Here is a 14170-nt window from a genome sequence, read left to right as displayed (position 1 = left end):
CTGGCCCATGCAAGCTGCATGAGGCCATGGGGACAGCCCTGTGAGAAGAGCCCTGCGTGGTGTGTAATCGGCTGCCACTCACAGGCCACTTGCTAGGTCTCAACATCCCTGCCCAGATAAAGCCCGGAGGCAGCAGGAGGTGCAGGTGGCACCACCTGAATGGTGATGCTGCCAGTTGACCTCCAGTCGATGCCAAGTCGTGGCAGCCTGCCTCACAGGGCAGTGGCTGGTTTGTGGTGTGTTTGCAGTTGATCAACAGGGTGAGCAGCAGGGTCGAGACCTGACTAGCCCATCGCCAGACTGTCCTTCCCCGGGCACACCTAGGGGTGGACTCGCACCCTCGGCCATCCAGTTAGAGCCGAGCATGTGAACCCAGGGGCTGTTCTTCAGCTGCCCACCTCCCCATTCAGAAAACAATGGCGATCCAAACTGGGGGGTTTCTGCAAGCATAAATGTGAAGGCAGAACCCAGGGTGGCCTGTGCCAGGCTAGGGCAGGCACAGGATGGGAACTTCTTCGGTTGGAGTGGAGGGGGATTGCTCACCCCCTTCCTCACTTTCTGTCGCCTTCCTCCATGGCAGCTGTACTCAGGTGCTGTCAGCTGGCCCCTTTGTCCACTTAGCCAGCCAGAGCAAGCTTTTCCATTCGCGGCCATGGAGGCCCTGCCCTTGCCACAGGCAGCCCGGCCTCCTCCTGAGCGCTCTCACACACCAACTTTGGAAAGGAAGGATCCTACGTGTCCTCCCAGGGCGGGCGCTTCTCACCAGGGCCAGGTCTCCCCTGGCGACTGCCGTGTTGGCGGGGAGGCTGTCAGGCCAGCCACTGGGGTGCAGGCAGCGCAGACGGAGGAGGAAGAGCGACCGGCCCGAGCTCCAAGCCCCTTCCTGCCCGGCCGAGAGAGAGCCGCCATCGCCTCCCCATTTTGCAGCCAGTGGAGCCGTTCACACAATCACCTTCTGTTAATTCTATCTGCAACATCAATTAAATTGTTTGTAGAAACTAATTGAATGTGGCTTAATCACACATCTTAATAGCTTTCCACGCTCTGAACTCGTTGTTAATTCCAGTAATAAAACGAGATGAGAACGCTGGCTGGGTAATTAGCGAGGAGGCTGGGGAAGAAATTGCTGTTTGATGGTGGGTAATAAAGGCAGCCGTGGTGACCGCTCTCCAGAGCAGCCCGCCGCCGCCGCCACGCTCCCTGTTCTGCTGACGGAGGGAAACGCTGTCGCTCTGCCCCTGGGTCTCCGGGTCCCTGCTGTTCCTCCTCACTGCCACCCTTCTCTGGGGCCGGGCCCCACCTCGGCATGCAGCCTGGAGCCCCACTGCCCCTGGAGAGGAACAGTGGTGGCCACCCTGCCCCGGCACAAGGTGCCGACCGGGGCTGTCCGTGGAGCTCGAGTTGGACTCTGGGTGCCCAGCCAGGCTGCCTTTCCCGGCAGTTAAGTTCTGGCTCCTTGGCCCCAAAGTGAGTCCCTCCAGGTAGCCCTGTTCTTGGCATAGATAGGGTCAGCTGCTTCCCCCCGTGTGTCCCAAGCCGAGGTCTTCTGGGTCGTCCTGGGGCCTGCAAGCCGTGGCAGCTGCGATGACCTCCTTGTGAACTAGAGCAGACTCAAGCCCCTTCCCCCGCAGGAGCGATTGGCAGCTGTGCCTTTGGCCTGGCTGGCTGTTGACGGTCGTCTGGGGGTGGCCAGGATGATGTGGAGGGGCTGGGGACAAGCTCGTGGGAGAGGTGGGGTGGTCTGGAGCTGTGTGGTGTGGGTTCCGCCGTGGAAATGGAGACTGCGTGCATGGCCAGAGTCGAGAATCGACTGTGAACTCAGAGGGAGACAGGCCCATAGTTGGCCCCGTGGAAGACCAAGTTGCCGGGGAAGGTGTTGCAGAAAGAGTGGGCCCCTGGGATTCTTGCCTTCATTGCCACACCAGGGCCACCTCACTGAATGCACTTGCAATCCACCAAGGCTGGGGAAGAGCCCTTCTTGGCTGAGAAGAGGAGGGTGGGTGTTCACGGACTGTGCCGACTGTGGGGGGGGGGGGGAGGGAAGGGACAGGCTGTGGTTGATTTCTCAGCTCTGTGGTCTGAGACTGAGTTGCAGTGCCCGTCCTCGGGACCCGGCCCAGGGCTGCAGGGCCCGAAACTGGGAAAGGACGCTCTCCCCTCACCACCATGGACGCTCTTCCCCTTCCCAAGGAAGGGCGTCTACCTGTGAGATAAAAGAGCAGCTTCGAGAATAAAGGGCAGCTCCACGCTCATCCAGAAATAGAAAGAGCCCCACTAGCACCTGCCCCCTCCCTCCATCCACGGTGACCCAGGCCTGGACTCAGATGGTCTGGAGGGTACTCTGCGTGCTTATGCACGGAACACCCAGTCCACCCCTGCCCACCTTCCTTTGCTGCTTGGAGGCTGCACATCATCTGTCTACCTGATGGTCCTCAGTGCCCTTCCAGAGCCCAGGACCACCCTGGGGCCCCAGGGGAAGCCTCCGCTCTCCCACTGCCTCTTTCTTTTCTCAGAAGAGTGTGGGTGGGACCCTCTCCTGAGGCTGAGCCAGGGAGGAAATAGGAGAGGCAAGGAATGAGAGGGGGGTGTGCAGGGGCTTCAGGCTGCATTGAGGCCGGCCCCCGAGTGGAAGCATCTCCAGGTACAGTGCCGTGCAGCCCCAGGCAGGCAGTGCTCACTCGGCTCTCAGAGCGGGGGCCTCGGCCCAGGGCTTTTCCGCCTCAGAGGAGAGTGGGAGCCGTGAGCCTTGAGGAGCTGGGGCTTAGGAAACAGACGAGACAGCAGAGGCCCTGCTTTCATTCAGACCGACACTGAGGAGTGGGGACCAAACCTGGGAGTGCAGAATGCTCCCCCTACCCCCATTCAGGTGGCCTGGGAAGGGTAGCCCAGGAGGGGCAGCTCTGGGTGACAAGGAGCAGTCTGGGTGTGAGTCTGGTTCTGCTGCTGTTGCTTCCATGACGTGACCTGGGCAGGTGCACTTGACTCTTAGGCCTCGGTTTCTCCATCTGTGAAATGGGTATAAGAGGCTTCCCTTGTAGCTCTGTTGTGAAGATTCCATGGGGCGAGTCCCGCAGACAACCACAGGCTTCCCTTTAAAGTACACGGCCGTTCCTTGCGGCTGGCCACCAGCCTAGGAGGTGCTGGGTGAGTGGGGTGTCCACAGACGGCCGGCGTGCTGACGGCCAGCCCTCAGGCCCTAGAGCACGCTCTTGTTGCTGTCCAGTGGAACTGACAGGTCACGGCAAGTGTCATAGCCATGTAGGTCCCCTCGGTCCCCGCACCTAGACCCACCGCCTGGCGTTACCCCTCGAGCTGCCCCACCCCCACTCCAAAGCACTCTGAGCCTAGAGTCTTGCTTCTTCCTCTTTCCCTGACCTTCCAGCCCCCGGGCTGCCCTGGGCCCCATGTGCACCGACTGGGCACCCAGACTTTGGCTTTAAAAGCCCTTTCCTTCTCTCCCTCCCCTGAGGGGGAACCCTGACATTGCGCAGGTTAATGCAGGAGACAGGGACACAAGCCCGGCCCTAACGCGTCTTCCTCTCCCGTGGCCTGTAGGATTACATGCAGAACATCCACGGCAAAGAGATCGACCTGCTGCGGACCACGGTCAAGGTGCCTGGGAAGCGGCTGCCCCGAGCTGCCCCAGCCACGGCGCCCGGCACCAGCCCCCGGGCCAGTGGGCTGGAGCGCAGCAGCACCCAGCTGGGTGGGGGCTCAGGTGAGACATGGGAATGGGAGGTGTGCCCGAGGCCCCTCCATACTGCCACCTTCCCTAACACTGCTGCCTGCCGAGTACACGTGTCGGGAGGGGCCGCTGAGCTGGCTTGGGTCTTGGAAACAGGGCTTCACAGCCTCTTGTCTGGGAGGTTGCCAACATCAGGCCCGACCGTCTCCCTTCTGATCTGGAGCAAAAGACAGAGCTAGGCAAGTGCTGAGTGGGGACAAGGACGCTGGCCCAGGTGCGTGGCCTCCCATCACTCGGGGATATGTGGTACAGCATGGTGCCTCTGGCTGAGCGGGAAGCTGAGAGAAAGCAGGCTTGGGGGACAAGGGACAGGGATGCTAGGGGTGAAGAGAACTTGCCGGGAGGTGAGTCTCTGCTCAGAGGCCTTGGAGAGATGCTGCCATGGCCCCACCCACAGACACAGCCTTCCACTGTTCTGGTCCAACCCCTACACCTCAGGAGATGGGGAAGATGGTCTATCCTCGGTGTTCCCTGCTTAGGCCCCGCTCTGCCTCCTCATCCCACGTCCCACTGGCCACACTCAACTACCCAGCTTCCCGAGAGTGGCCCTTCCCATACCTAGCTCTGACCCAGGACCTTCAGTGATGCCTAGAGCCCTTCTTAGGTTCCTTGTGTTGTCCTAGACCACTGGGCCACACTCTTCCCAGGCCAGCAGCAGGTCGTCAGGAAGCTGGCCTGCCTGCAGATGGGAAGGTTTGTGTCCCCTTACCCCAGAGGTCAGTCCTTAGCAGTGTTTTCAGCTCAGGTGTACAGCCATCCTGAAAGGAAATTGCCAGGAGCTGTTGGTTGCAGTGGAACAAGGAGGCCTGCGGTACTTAGGGGACTGGACAGGGATACTCAGGCTCCTACGATGGATGGATGGATGGATGGATGAGACAGAGTGCTCAGGTGTCATGGGGAACACGGGCTAGAGAGAGGACCAGGATCCCAGGCCCCACACCCTGAGTGCACCAGGTGAAAGAGAGAGAGAGAGCAAGAACGGGCCTGTAGGCTTTCTCCTTGCCCAGGCTGCCCAGTGTGGTGGCCCCAGTAGTGGGCTGGGCTAGGCTAGGAATAGCCCCACCGAGTGCTCAGGCCAGGTGCTTTGGGTGGGCTCTAAACATCGCACCCAGTGCCCTCACTCTCTGAGGCTTCCTCCCCCTGGTCGGTGAGGAAGAAGGCCCGTTGAGACCAGCCAGCTTGACCGTGAAGTCAGATAGAAAGCGAGGGAATGGGGGTTTGAGCCCAAGGCCATCGGCCTTCCTCTGAGCCAGCCTGAGCACAGACGCCCGCTGCAACTCGGGGATCCTGGCATTACGTGGTGAGGGGGAGGAGGGAAGCAAAGGAGGCAGTAGCTAGTTCGCTCACGCACAAACAGGTGTGCTGGGAGGGGCCAGCTAGCTGCGCAGACGCACCGCACCTCAGCACTCGGAAGCTCTGTGCTCCGCTGCAGGGAGTTTGTTCTCCAGCAGGGCTAGGAGGCGGGGTGCAGCCGCTCTCTGCGCCGCTCCCAGGGTGTGTCCTTCACTCATAGTAAAGGAGAGGAGGAGGAGGAGGACAAGCCAGAGGCCACGGCTAGGGGCTGAATTGGAAAGCAGGTGGCCAGAAGGTGGTTGGGGCTGTTGTCTTAGGGTGGGAGGCACTAAGCCGAGCTGCCCCCCACCCCTCGTCTGATGCCTTCTCCTGAGACTGCCAAGTGACACAGCGGGAGGGCAGCACGCGCCCAGTGGCCAGGTCCCAGTGCCCACACGTGCCCCACCCTCCTGAGAGCACGTGGACGCGCCTGCCTGCACTGAACACCAAGCACCACACCGACCCCGTGCACACTCACACACATCTCTCACTCACCGGGCGATGTTAACATCTCATTATCTTTGTTACTGTAATTACATTATCCGCTGCTTTATGCAGAATTATCCTCCGAGGACTAATTGATGACTCCATGTTTAATTCATTAATCATTAGCATCAAATTCGACAATTACAGTGCACACTGATTGTGGGATTGCAGGCGTAATGAGGGGAGAATTAACAAAGAACAGGAAAGCACCTCCCTCCCTCGGGGCTTGGGACTGGGGGGTCTGGGGAGAAAGTTGGGGCCTAAAATGCCTCTGGACGGGGTGAGAGGAGAGAAGCAATTGGAAATTCGTTTTTGTTCTTTTTCAAAAAGCCACTGCCGGTGACTGGCTTCCGACTCACAATGACCTCACTTGGGGGTTTTGAGGTTGTGAATCTGCGGGAGCAGAAGCCCTGCAGAGCGCCTGGTGGTGGGTTTGAACCCCTGACCTCATGATTGGCAGTCCAGCAGCTAACCAGGATGGGGTGAGAGATGAGGGGCGAGAACAGCCAGGTAGCCGGAGTGGGGCATAGGGCCCAGAGACAGGTCAGGCATGTGGGCTCGGGTCACGGAGATAGGGGGTCAGTGCGCTGGACATGTGATTCCTCAGTGCTACACTGACGTTAAGCACTAGCTCTGTGTGTGTGTGTGTGTGTGTGTGTGTGTGTGTGTGTGTGTCCATGTCCGTGTCCCTCTCCGGAGTGTTCTGGAAAATGCAAGAGGAACATAGACCCCGCCTTCTGCCTTGACGCATGGCCCGCCCCTGGAGCATTGGGAATGTCTGGCCTGTTCTTTCCCACCCAGCTGCTTCCATTCAGAGCCTCCTGCCCCTGGGCTTTCAGGAACACAATCCTGGGTGTCCCGGCCTGGTTTGAGGCCTACTGCCCAATGCTCCCTAGCTTGGCATCGGAGACCTCTGCCCTGCCTTCCCCCCCGACCTCCAGCACCCGCTACTTCCCCCTGGGCTGTGGTCCCTGCTGGGCTGCAGAAGAGGGTGCTGCGTGGCCCACTGGGGCCTGGGGGCCCTGTGGCTCTCCCCTCGCCTCTCCAGAAGGGAAGCCTAAGAAGGGGCCAGAGCCTGGGGAGCCTATTGTCGGTCAGCCCAGCTCCACCCAAGCGGTGGCACCCTAGAGCCTATGCTCTTCTTCCTTCACGGGGAGCGAAAGATTGATTCTCTCCTGCCCAACGGGGTAATTACTAATACTAATTAGACATAATTACTTGGATTTGATACACTTCTTCCTCGTTAGAATGGCAGCAAAGCTGAGGCTGAGCAGATTGCATATATGGCCAAGGGTGCAAGGGGGTTGGTGGGGGGGTCAGTTCTGGGGAAAACGGGGAAGATAGGCCAAGGCCAAATTCCTGCCTCCTTCCAAAAATTGGGCGGGGGGTGGCCGTCCTGCTTCCTCCCTGTCCCTTTCCTGACTACCAGAGTCATCAGATGGGGCACAGCCTAGAGAGCCTCAGGGATGGAACCCAATGAGTCCCTCCCACACCCCAGTAAGCCTGGCACTAATGGGGTCAGTGCCCTGCAGTGATTCCTCAAGCACCACCTTGTTTTAAAATCCACACACAAACAGACTCCCTGCCATGGATGGGGTTCCAGTTGGAGTGACCCCACAGGACCAAGTAGAACTGCCCAGTGCCGCTAAGCTGCAGAAAGCCTCCCATTTCTCCCGTGGACCGAGGGGTTGGTGGGTCCCATCTGCTGGCCCTGAGCTTCACAGCCCCGGCCCGTAGTCACCAGGGCTCCTTCAGGCAGCCTTGTTCTCCAGCCCCAGGCATCCTGGTGGCTACCCCCGGGTACCTGTCCTGCTACCTGCTCGACCCAGCTGTGCCCCCCCCCTCCACCCACCCCCCAGGTGCTCCCCACTCGGCCAGCAGCACGTGCCTGCACTCCGACCGCCCCCTCGGCGCCTCGGCCCTGGCAGGCCCGCGCCCAGAAGGGCTGCCCCAGCGCTCCTGCTCCGTCTCCAGTGCAGACCAGTGGAGTGAGGCCACTGCCCTGCCCCTGGGCACCCCGCACCCTGGTGAGTGGGGCTTCTCTGTGGGTGCCCCGCTGAGGGGAACTGTACCAGGCAGGATTGGACCGTCAGGATTCAGGCTGTGGCTGATGCTGGTGTCCTGTCTGTGCTCTTGGCTTGCTGCCCTGACTCGTACCCCCTCCCCGTTCTCCCACACCTACCTTGACCTTTCTCGCCTCCTGTACCCACCACTACCCCAGCCACGACTCACCCTGAGCGCCCAACTCTTCCTGATCAGCCCCCCGTGCTGAGGCTCATCAGCTTCCCCACGGGAGAGCATCGGTCTGGGTAGCTGTGTGCTCGAGGTCTCGACACACACACATACACACACACACACACACTCACTCACTCACTCTCACTCCACCTTCTACCAGTTTTCAGTCCTTAATCCAGGGGCTCTCACCCCCACCCTGCTCATCTTCTCTGTGCCAACCCTGTTTGTGTGTTCTGCTCGCCCCTTACCCCCACCCCCGTTGGTTTCGTCTCTGCCCTTCCGTGAGCCTCGCCCCTTCTGCCCATGCCGCCCCATCTGTGGCTAGAGACCCTGTCAGCCGGGAGCTGGGTTCCACCTTGCTTTCCTGTGTACATGCTCGCCTGAGCCAAGGTATGCAGCGGGAGACAGCCACAGGTGTCCCCGCCACCAGTCCTGGGCATGCTTTGAAGGGGGCAGGTGCCTTGGCAGAAGCTTGCTCTCCTGCCCTGCTGGTTTAGCTGGGCAAATAGTAGGGCCGGGCCTAATTGCTGCCCTGGCCCACCCCCTTACCCCCACTGACCTTCCAGAAGCCTCTCCCAGGTCCCCTGTCCCAGTGGAAGCACAAACCCCAGAAGAACTGAGCTCTGAGAGGCCTGGTCTCAGGGGGGAAAGGACCGTGCTGGCATCTGCTGACACCAGGTCCATGCCGCCGCCCCCTTCCTGGGTCCAGGAGCGGAGGGGTGACCAGGGCCCTTCGAGGCTACCAGGTTCCCCCATCCCAGGACTTGTTGGCGTGTGAGGCTCTCGTGGAGTATGGCAGAGGCAGGGAGAGAGGGAGGGAGGGAGGGTGCGTGTCTGCTTCTAATGAAGTTTGACATTTAGTGGTGAGCGCTGGGTGGGGTGTGGGAGACGGGAGCTTGATTAGCCGCTCTAATTGACAGTAATTAGGCAGCTCCCTGATTGTTTCTAATTCTGCTATTAATTGTGAGGAGCGGGGAATGTGATTGAGGATAAATTTGGTGCGGAGCTGCTGGGGCTTCAGCTCCCTGTGAGCTCCTGGGCCCCCTTCCACCCTCCAGGCTGCAGACACCACCGCCCCCTCCCCCCTGTGCCCACCCCTGGGCAGGCCTGTCACCCCTACTTCCTCCACACACTGCTCTCCCAAACGCCCGTCCTCCAAAATTGCTCCACTTTGGGATGGGCAGGCTCTGGGCAGAGCCCCTCACCTTGGGGGAGGCACTCGTGGGGTGGGGGTAGGGGGTGTTGACTGCTCTGGGCCTGACCCAGCCACAAGGCAGAGTGGGGCTCCCAGCAGCTAACTATGGACAAGGCAAGGCCTTGTCTCTCCTGCTGCTCCTGCCCATCCCTCACCTCCGCCTCCACTCTCTCCCACATGTCCCCACCGCTTCTCCTCGGCAGCCGGTGGCCCCGCTGAGATCCTCAGCTCCAGCCCCAAGCTGGAGCCTCCCCCATCTCCTCACTCCAACCGGAAGAAGCACCGGCGGAAAAAGAGCACTGGCACCCCCCGCCAAGATGGCCCCACCAGTGCCACGGAAGGTTAGGGGGCCACCGAGGGAAATGGGGCCGCAGGACGGGCACTGACCTCACAGGCCCAACTTGGTCAGAAAAGCTCTCTACTTTGCCTGCATGTAAGCTCATTTCTGCTCAGCTTTGAATGAAGGCTCAAGTCGGACAGAGAGAGTGCCCACCACACATATTCCTCTCCCAAGGTCTGTGGGCCAGGCACCTACCTGTCGGTCCTCTGTCACTAACTCTGATGAGCAAAACCCAAACCACCTGTCATTGAGTCAACTCGAACTCAGTGACCCTGTGTCGTGTTTCTGCAGCGATTGAGCACACGGGAGCAGATGGCCTCGCTTTCTCCTGCAGAGCAGCTAGTGGGTTTGAACCCGACTCTGCGGATAACAGACCAGTGCCCAGCCCATAGCACTGTTTGGCTTTCTAGGTGGCCTCAGCCACCCCTCAGTCACCTCCAGACTAAGGGGTCCCAAGTCTTTTTTTTTTAATCATTTTATTAGGGGCTCATACAATTCTTTTCACAATCCATACATACATCAATTGTGTATAAAGCACATCTGTACATTCATTGCCCCCATCCTCAAAACATTTGCTCTGCACTTAAGCCCTTGTCATCAGGTCCTCATGGGGTCCCAAGTCTTGAAGAAGACATTTGTCCATAGACCTTTGTCATAGCTTCTAGTTATCCCGGGGGCCCCTGATTTTCCCCGGGGTTCCCTTTAAAATGTCCCTCTTTTCAGTGACTGGAGTGTCTGCTCACAAATAACTTTAACCCACTGGCTCCTGCATCACCTCCTCCACTGACCATCAAGGTCAAGTGTGTGGGTCAGGTAGGCAGAGGTCACCTTCAGGGAATGCCCTTTTCCTGGCAGCTTTTAGCGTAGCTGGGCCCAGCAGCTCAGGGGGGCCATCCCCACATGTGGCCAGGGAGACTTCCGCAGAGTTCGGAGGCTGTGACGGAAGGCGAGGTGAGGGCTGGCTGAATTCCCGGTGGGAAGAGGAGACAGTATCCTCATCTCTCTAGGAAGGCAGCTCTGAGCCCCTGAGATCAGAGTCCAGTTCGAAGGGCCCCAAGGGAAGGTGCCCAGAGACTGCCCTAGTGGAGCTCTGCCTTCCCGTTGGCTTGCCAGCCCCTGCAGGACAGTCGTAGTCCCCTTGGGATGGACCACCCTGGGCTGGTGGCTCCAAGGGCTGAGAGGCAAGTGAGGAGCAAACTCCCATACCTGCCTGGGCTCCTGGCCACCTGTCGTGTCTCCCCTGGATCCCCAGTTCATGGAGGAACCTCTCCTCCCCGCCCCCCCCCCAACTTCTTTGCCCTCCCGCCTGTCTCTGCCAGGGTAGTGGGGGAGGGACTCCGCTCCCAGGGGCCCCACGCCGATGCTGTCAGGAATATTGGGTTTAATGAGCTGCAAAATGAGGCGGCTGCAGCTGACATGTACGGATGGTGCCCACAGCCGCTTCCCCCACCCTCCAGCAATGGCCTCCCAGCACCCACTGCACCTCTGCAGACACATGCTGCCCCTTCCAGGAAGCTCCCCTGCCCACCATTGGCAGGCCAGGGGGCCCAGTCCTCGGTTCCTGTCTTAACCCCTAGGAGACCGCATGTGGCAGAGGAGAGAGGTTGAGGTACACGGTCCAGAGGCTCCCTCTTTTCTCTTCAGCACTTGGCCTAGGGGGCGGGGGGTGGGAATGTAGTCGAGGGAAGATTCAGGGGCGGGTTGCTTCAGCCCCCCCCCGTCCCGCCCACCCCCACAGACACGGAGGAGTCCTTTGAGTTCGTGGTGGTGTCGCTCACGGGACAGACGTGGCACTTTGAAGCCTCCACCGCGGAGGAGCGGGAGCTGTGGGTGCAGAGTGTCCAAGCCCAGATCCTGGCCAGCCTGCAGGGCTGCCGCAGCGCCAAGGACAAGGTGGGGCACCACGAGGCCCTGGGGTGGGGGCTCCAGGCCAGCAGTGCCTGAACTTGTCTCCCTTCCCCCCTCCCCATGCACTGCAGGCCCGAGTGGGGAATCAGAATGCAGCGGCGGCAGTACAAGCCGTCCGTACTGTTCGGGGCAACAGTTTCTGCATTGACTGCGACGCGCCCAGTGAGTAGGGCGTGGACCGAGACAGGGGAGGAGGTGGCAGGGCAGTGTAAAGGTGGGATCTTTAGAAAAGATCAGGAGGCTGTAGGTGGGAGGGGGCTGAGGCAGGGGGAAGCCTCCCCGGACCTTGACCTTGACAGGCCCTGGGATGCCCCTTCGTCCTACCATCTCCTCTCCCTGCTAGATCCAGACTGGGCCAGCCTGAACCTGGGGGCCTTGATGTGTATTGAGTGCTCAGGAATCCACCGGCACCTGGGCGCACACCTGTCCCGAGTGCGCTCCCTTGACCTGGACGACTGGCCCCCGGAGCTGCTGGCTGTCATGACAGCTATGGGCAACGCACTAGCCAACAGTGTCTGGGAGGGCTCCCTGGAGGGCTATGCCAAGCCGGGGCCCGAAGCCTGCAGGTGAGTCGCCACCAATCATGGGGGGAGGAGCTTTGCTGGGCCCCAGGTGAGAGACAGTCCCCAATCTGGAGCCTGTCAGAGTTGCAGTGCCGGTTGCTTTCTTGGTTGCTGGCCCCTGGGGCTCCCCCTCCCTCCCCCCCCCCATCTGTCACTCAGCTCACCCCTCCCAACAACTGGCCCCCTCTCAGTTCTTTCTGAGCCTTATCACAGGTCAGGGGCCAGGAGTTTGCGCATGCGCAGGCGCTATCACCAAGGTGCACCAGAGCCGTGGCCAGCCAGCCGAGATGGGGAGAATAGGTGGTAGATACTGCAGCGGCAGCGTGTCCAGTCCGGCTCCTGCCAATCAGAGTTAGTTCAGATGGCTAGATAAACGCCTCAGGCCTCCGCCATCCCTGCTGGCCCCAAGCACCTCATGTTCTTTCCTCTCAGCTGCCCACCACCTCCACCACCACCAAAACACACACACACACACACACACACACACCACCCCCCACCCCCTCTCGGTTGAGGCCTGAGAGGGTCCTGGGTCTGTCCTCCGCTCCGCTGCATGTGACCATCTTGAACTAACTGCTCCTTGCCCCTCCCCCCCCAATTGAAGCTGGCTGATGCCCTTGGGTGGCCCTTCCCTGTCTGACCCCTGGTGGACTGTGGTTGCAGGGAGGAGAAGGAACAGTGGATTCGGGCCAAGTATGAGCAGAGGCTCTTCCTGGCACCCCTGCCAGGCTCCGATGTGCCCCTGGGGCAGCAGCTGCTGCGGGCCGTGGTGGAGGATGACCTGAGGCTGCTGGTGACCCTGCTGGCCCATGGGTCCAAGGAGGAGGTGAACGAGACGTATGGGGACGGGGATGGGCGCACCGCACTGCACCTCTCCAGCGCCATGGCGAATGTGGTCTTCACTCAGCTGCTCATCTGGGTGAGTGCTGTGCCTGCCTGCCGGGCCCGGCTGCCCTCACCTCTGACCACCTCACCCTTCTCCCACCACCCACCCCTGTTATGCCACTTGGGAAAATGTGCTTTCTCCACAGTACGGGGTAGATGTGAGGAGCCAGGATGCCCGGGGCCTGACTCCCCTGGCTTACGCCCGCCGGGCTGGCAGTCAGGAGTGCGCAGACATCCTGCTCCAGCACGGCTGCCCTGGGGAGGGCTGCGGCTTAGGGCCCACCCCCAGCCGAGAACCTGCCGGTGGCACCCACAGCTCTGCCGAGCTGCACCGCAGCCCCAGCCTTCTATGAGGCCCAGGAAGAGGCCCTGGGGCCTGTGGACTGTTCAGCTTGGCCGCACCCCGCCCGCCACTTTGCACGCTCTGGGAAGACAGGGCTGCAGAGGCTGAGAGCTGGAGACGTGAGAAGAAGGAAGGAGGGAACTGGGGAATCAAGGCAAAGAGGAGATGGAGATATAAGCGGGGGAGAGAGAGGGGGTCTAGGGGAGGTTTGGGATTCAAGTTGCAGCTGGCAGCAGGAGGAGGGGCACTTGGCCCTCAGCCCTGTAGGTGCTATGGAAAAGGGCCGGGGCCCTGTAGAGGTACCTGTGAGGAGAGGGGAGCAGGACCTCTCCTCTCCTCCAGATAGCCTACCTTTCAGCGCCAGTTCCCTGCAAGGCTTCATCCTGAAACAAAAGGGACCCTAGGTTGGGGAGCCTGCTGGGGAGAAGAGAGACAGGAATGATCTCTTAAGTCCCATGTAAAATTGTATATTGGAATATTTATGTTGTGTACATATTTTTGTGTGTGTATGATGAGCCAATAAACCAGGCTGTGTGTAGCCTTGTGTGCCTCTCTCCTCTCTCTCTCTGCCCCTCCAAACCCGCCCCCCATCTCTCCTGTTTCGCCCATCTTTCTCACTTTGGCTCTGAGTTCTCAGCCCTCATTTCTGTGGCAGGAATCCCATGTCATCTCCCTCTCGGCCGCCCACCCCCACCCCGTTGTCACTCCTCCAGCCTTTGCCTGGGGAGGCCTTGGGGGCAGAGAGACCAAAACAGAGGAGACACGAGAACTCTGCTTCCTGCTCACACCACCTTCCCCATTTGCTCCTCCCACCTCCCCAAACCCCTGAGTCCTCTCCAATATTCTAGAGAGTCACCTCGGGACGCAAGCCTGTGCCGCTGACCACTCCCACCCCCAAAGTGAAGGCTGAGCTCCCCTGATCGCAAGTCCACACTGCAGGGGACAAGTTTGGGGAAGGCTAGACGTTTACTGGGGCAGCACCTCTGTCCAGCTGCGGACCCTGCCACAGCGGAAGTCAGCTTGAATTTGAACTTTTCTATTGAGGGGGTGGGGAGAATTGGCTCAAGGCTCACCCCCATCTTGCTAAGCCACCTCTGACTCTTCCTAAGCAAGAAGCCCAGGAGGTTCTTAGGGAAGCCTG

At 60.3% G+C, this 14170-nt stretch overlaps 1 protein-coding gene across 1 annotated transcript in view; it reads left to right on the top strand.

Moving 5' to 3' along the window:
• The window catches only part of AGAP3 (ArfGAP with GTPase domain, ankyrin repeat and PH domain 3), a 74969-nt gene extending 61410 nt beyond the window's left edge, over positions 1-13559 (top strand). Inside the window, exons 11-18 of the mRNA XM_075550235.1 lie at positions 3556-3718; positions 7423-7590; positions 9197-9334; positions 11072-11226; positions 11313-11403; positions 11585-11807; positions 12465-12720; positions 12833-13559. Of these exons, the coding sequence (XP_075406350.1) occupies positions 3556-3718; positions 7423-7590; positions 9197-9334; positions 11072-11226; positions 11313-11403; positions 11585-11807; positions 12465-12720; positions 12833-13039 (1401 nt within the window). The 3' untranslated portion in view covers positions 13040-13559. The remainder of the gene's footprint in view (positions 1-3555; positions 3719-7422; positions 7591-9196; positions 9335-11071; positions 11227-11312; positions 11404-11584; positions 11808-12464; positions 12721-12832) is intronic.
• The last annotated feature ends 611 nt before the right edge of the window (positions 13560-14170 follow it).

Source organism: Tenrec ecaudatus, chromosome 5, assembly GCF_050624435.1.
Source record: "Tenrec ecaudatus isolate mTenEca1 chromosome 5, mTenEca1.hap1, whole genome shotgun sequence".
NCBI lineage: Eukaryota > Metazoa > Chordata > Mammalia > Afrosoricida > Tenrecidae > Tenrec > Tenrec ecaudatus.
This window is presented reverse-complemented; position numbering and strand designations above follow the sequence as displayed.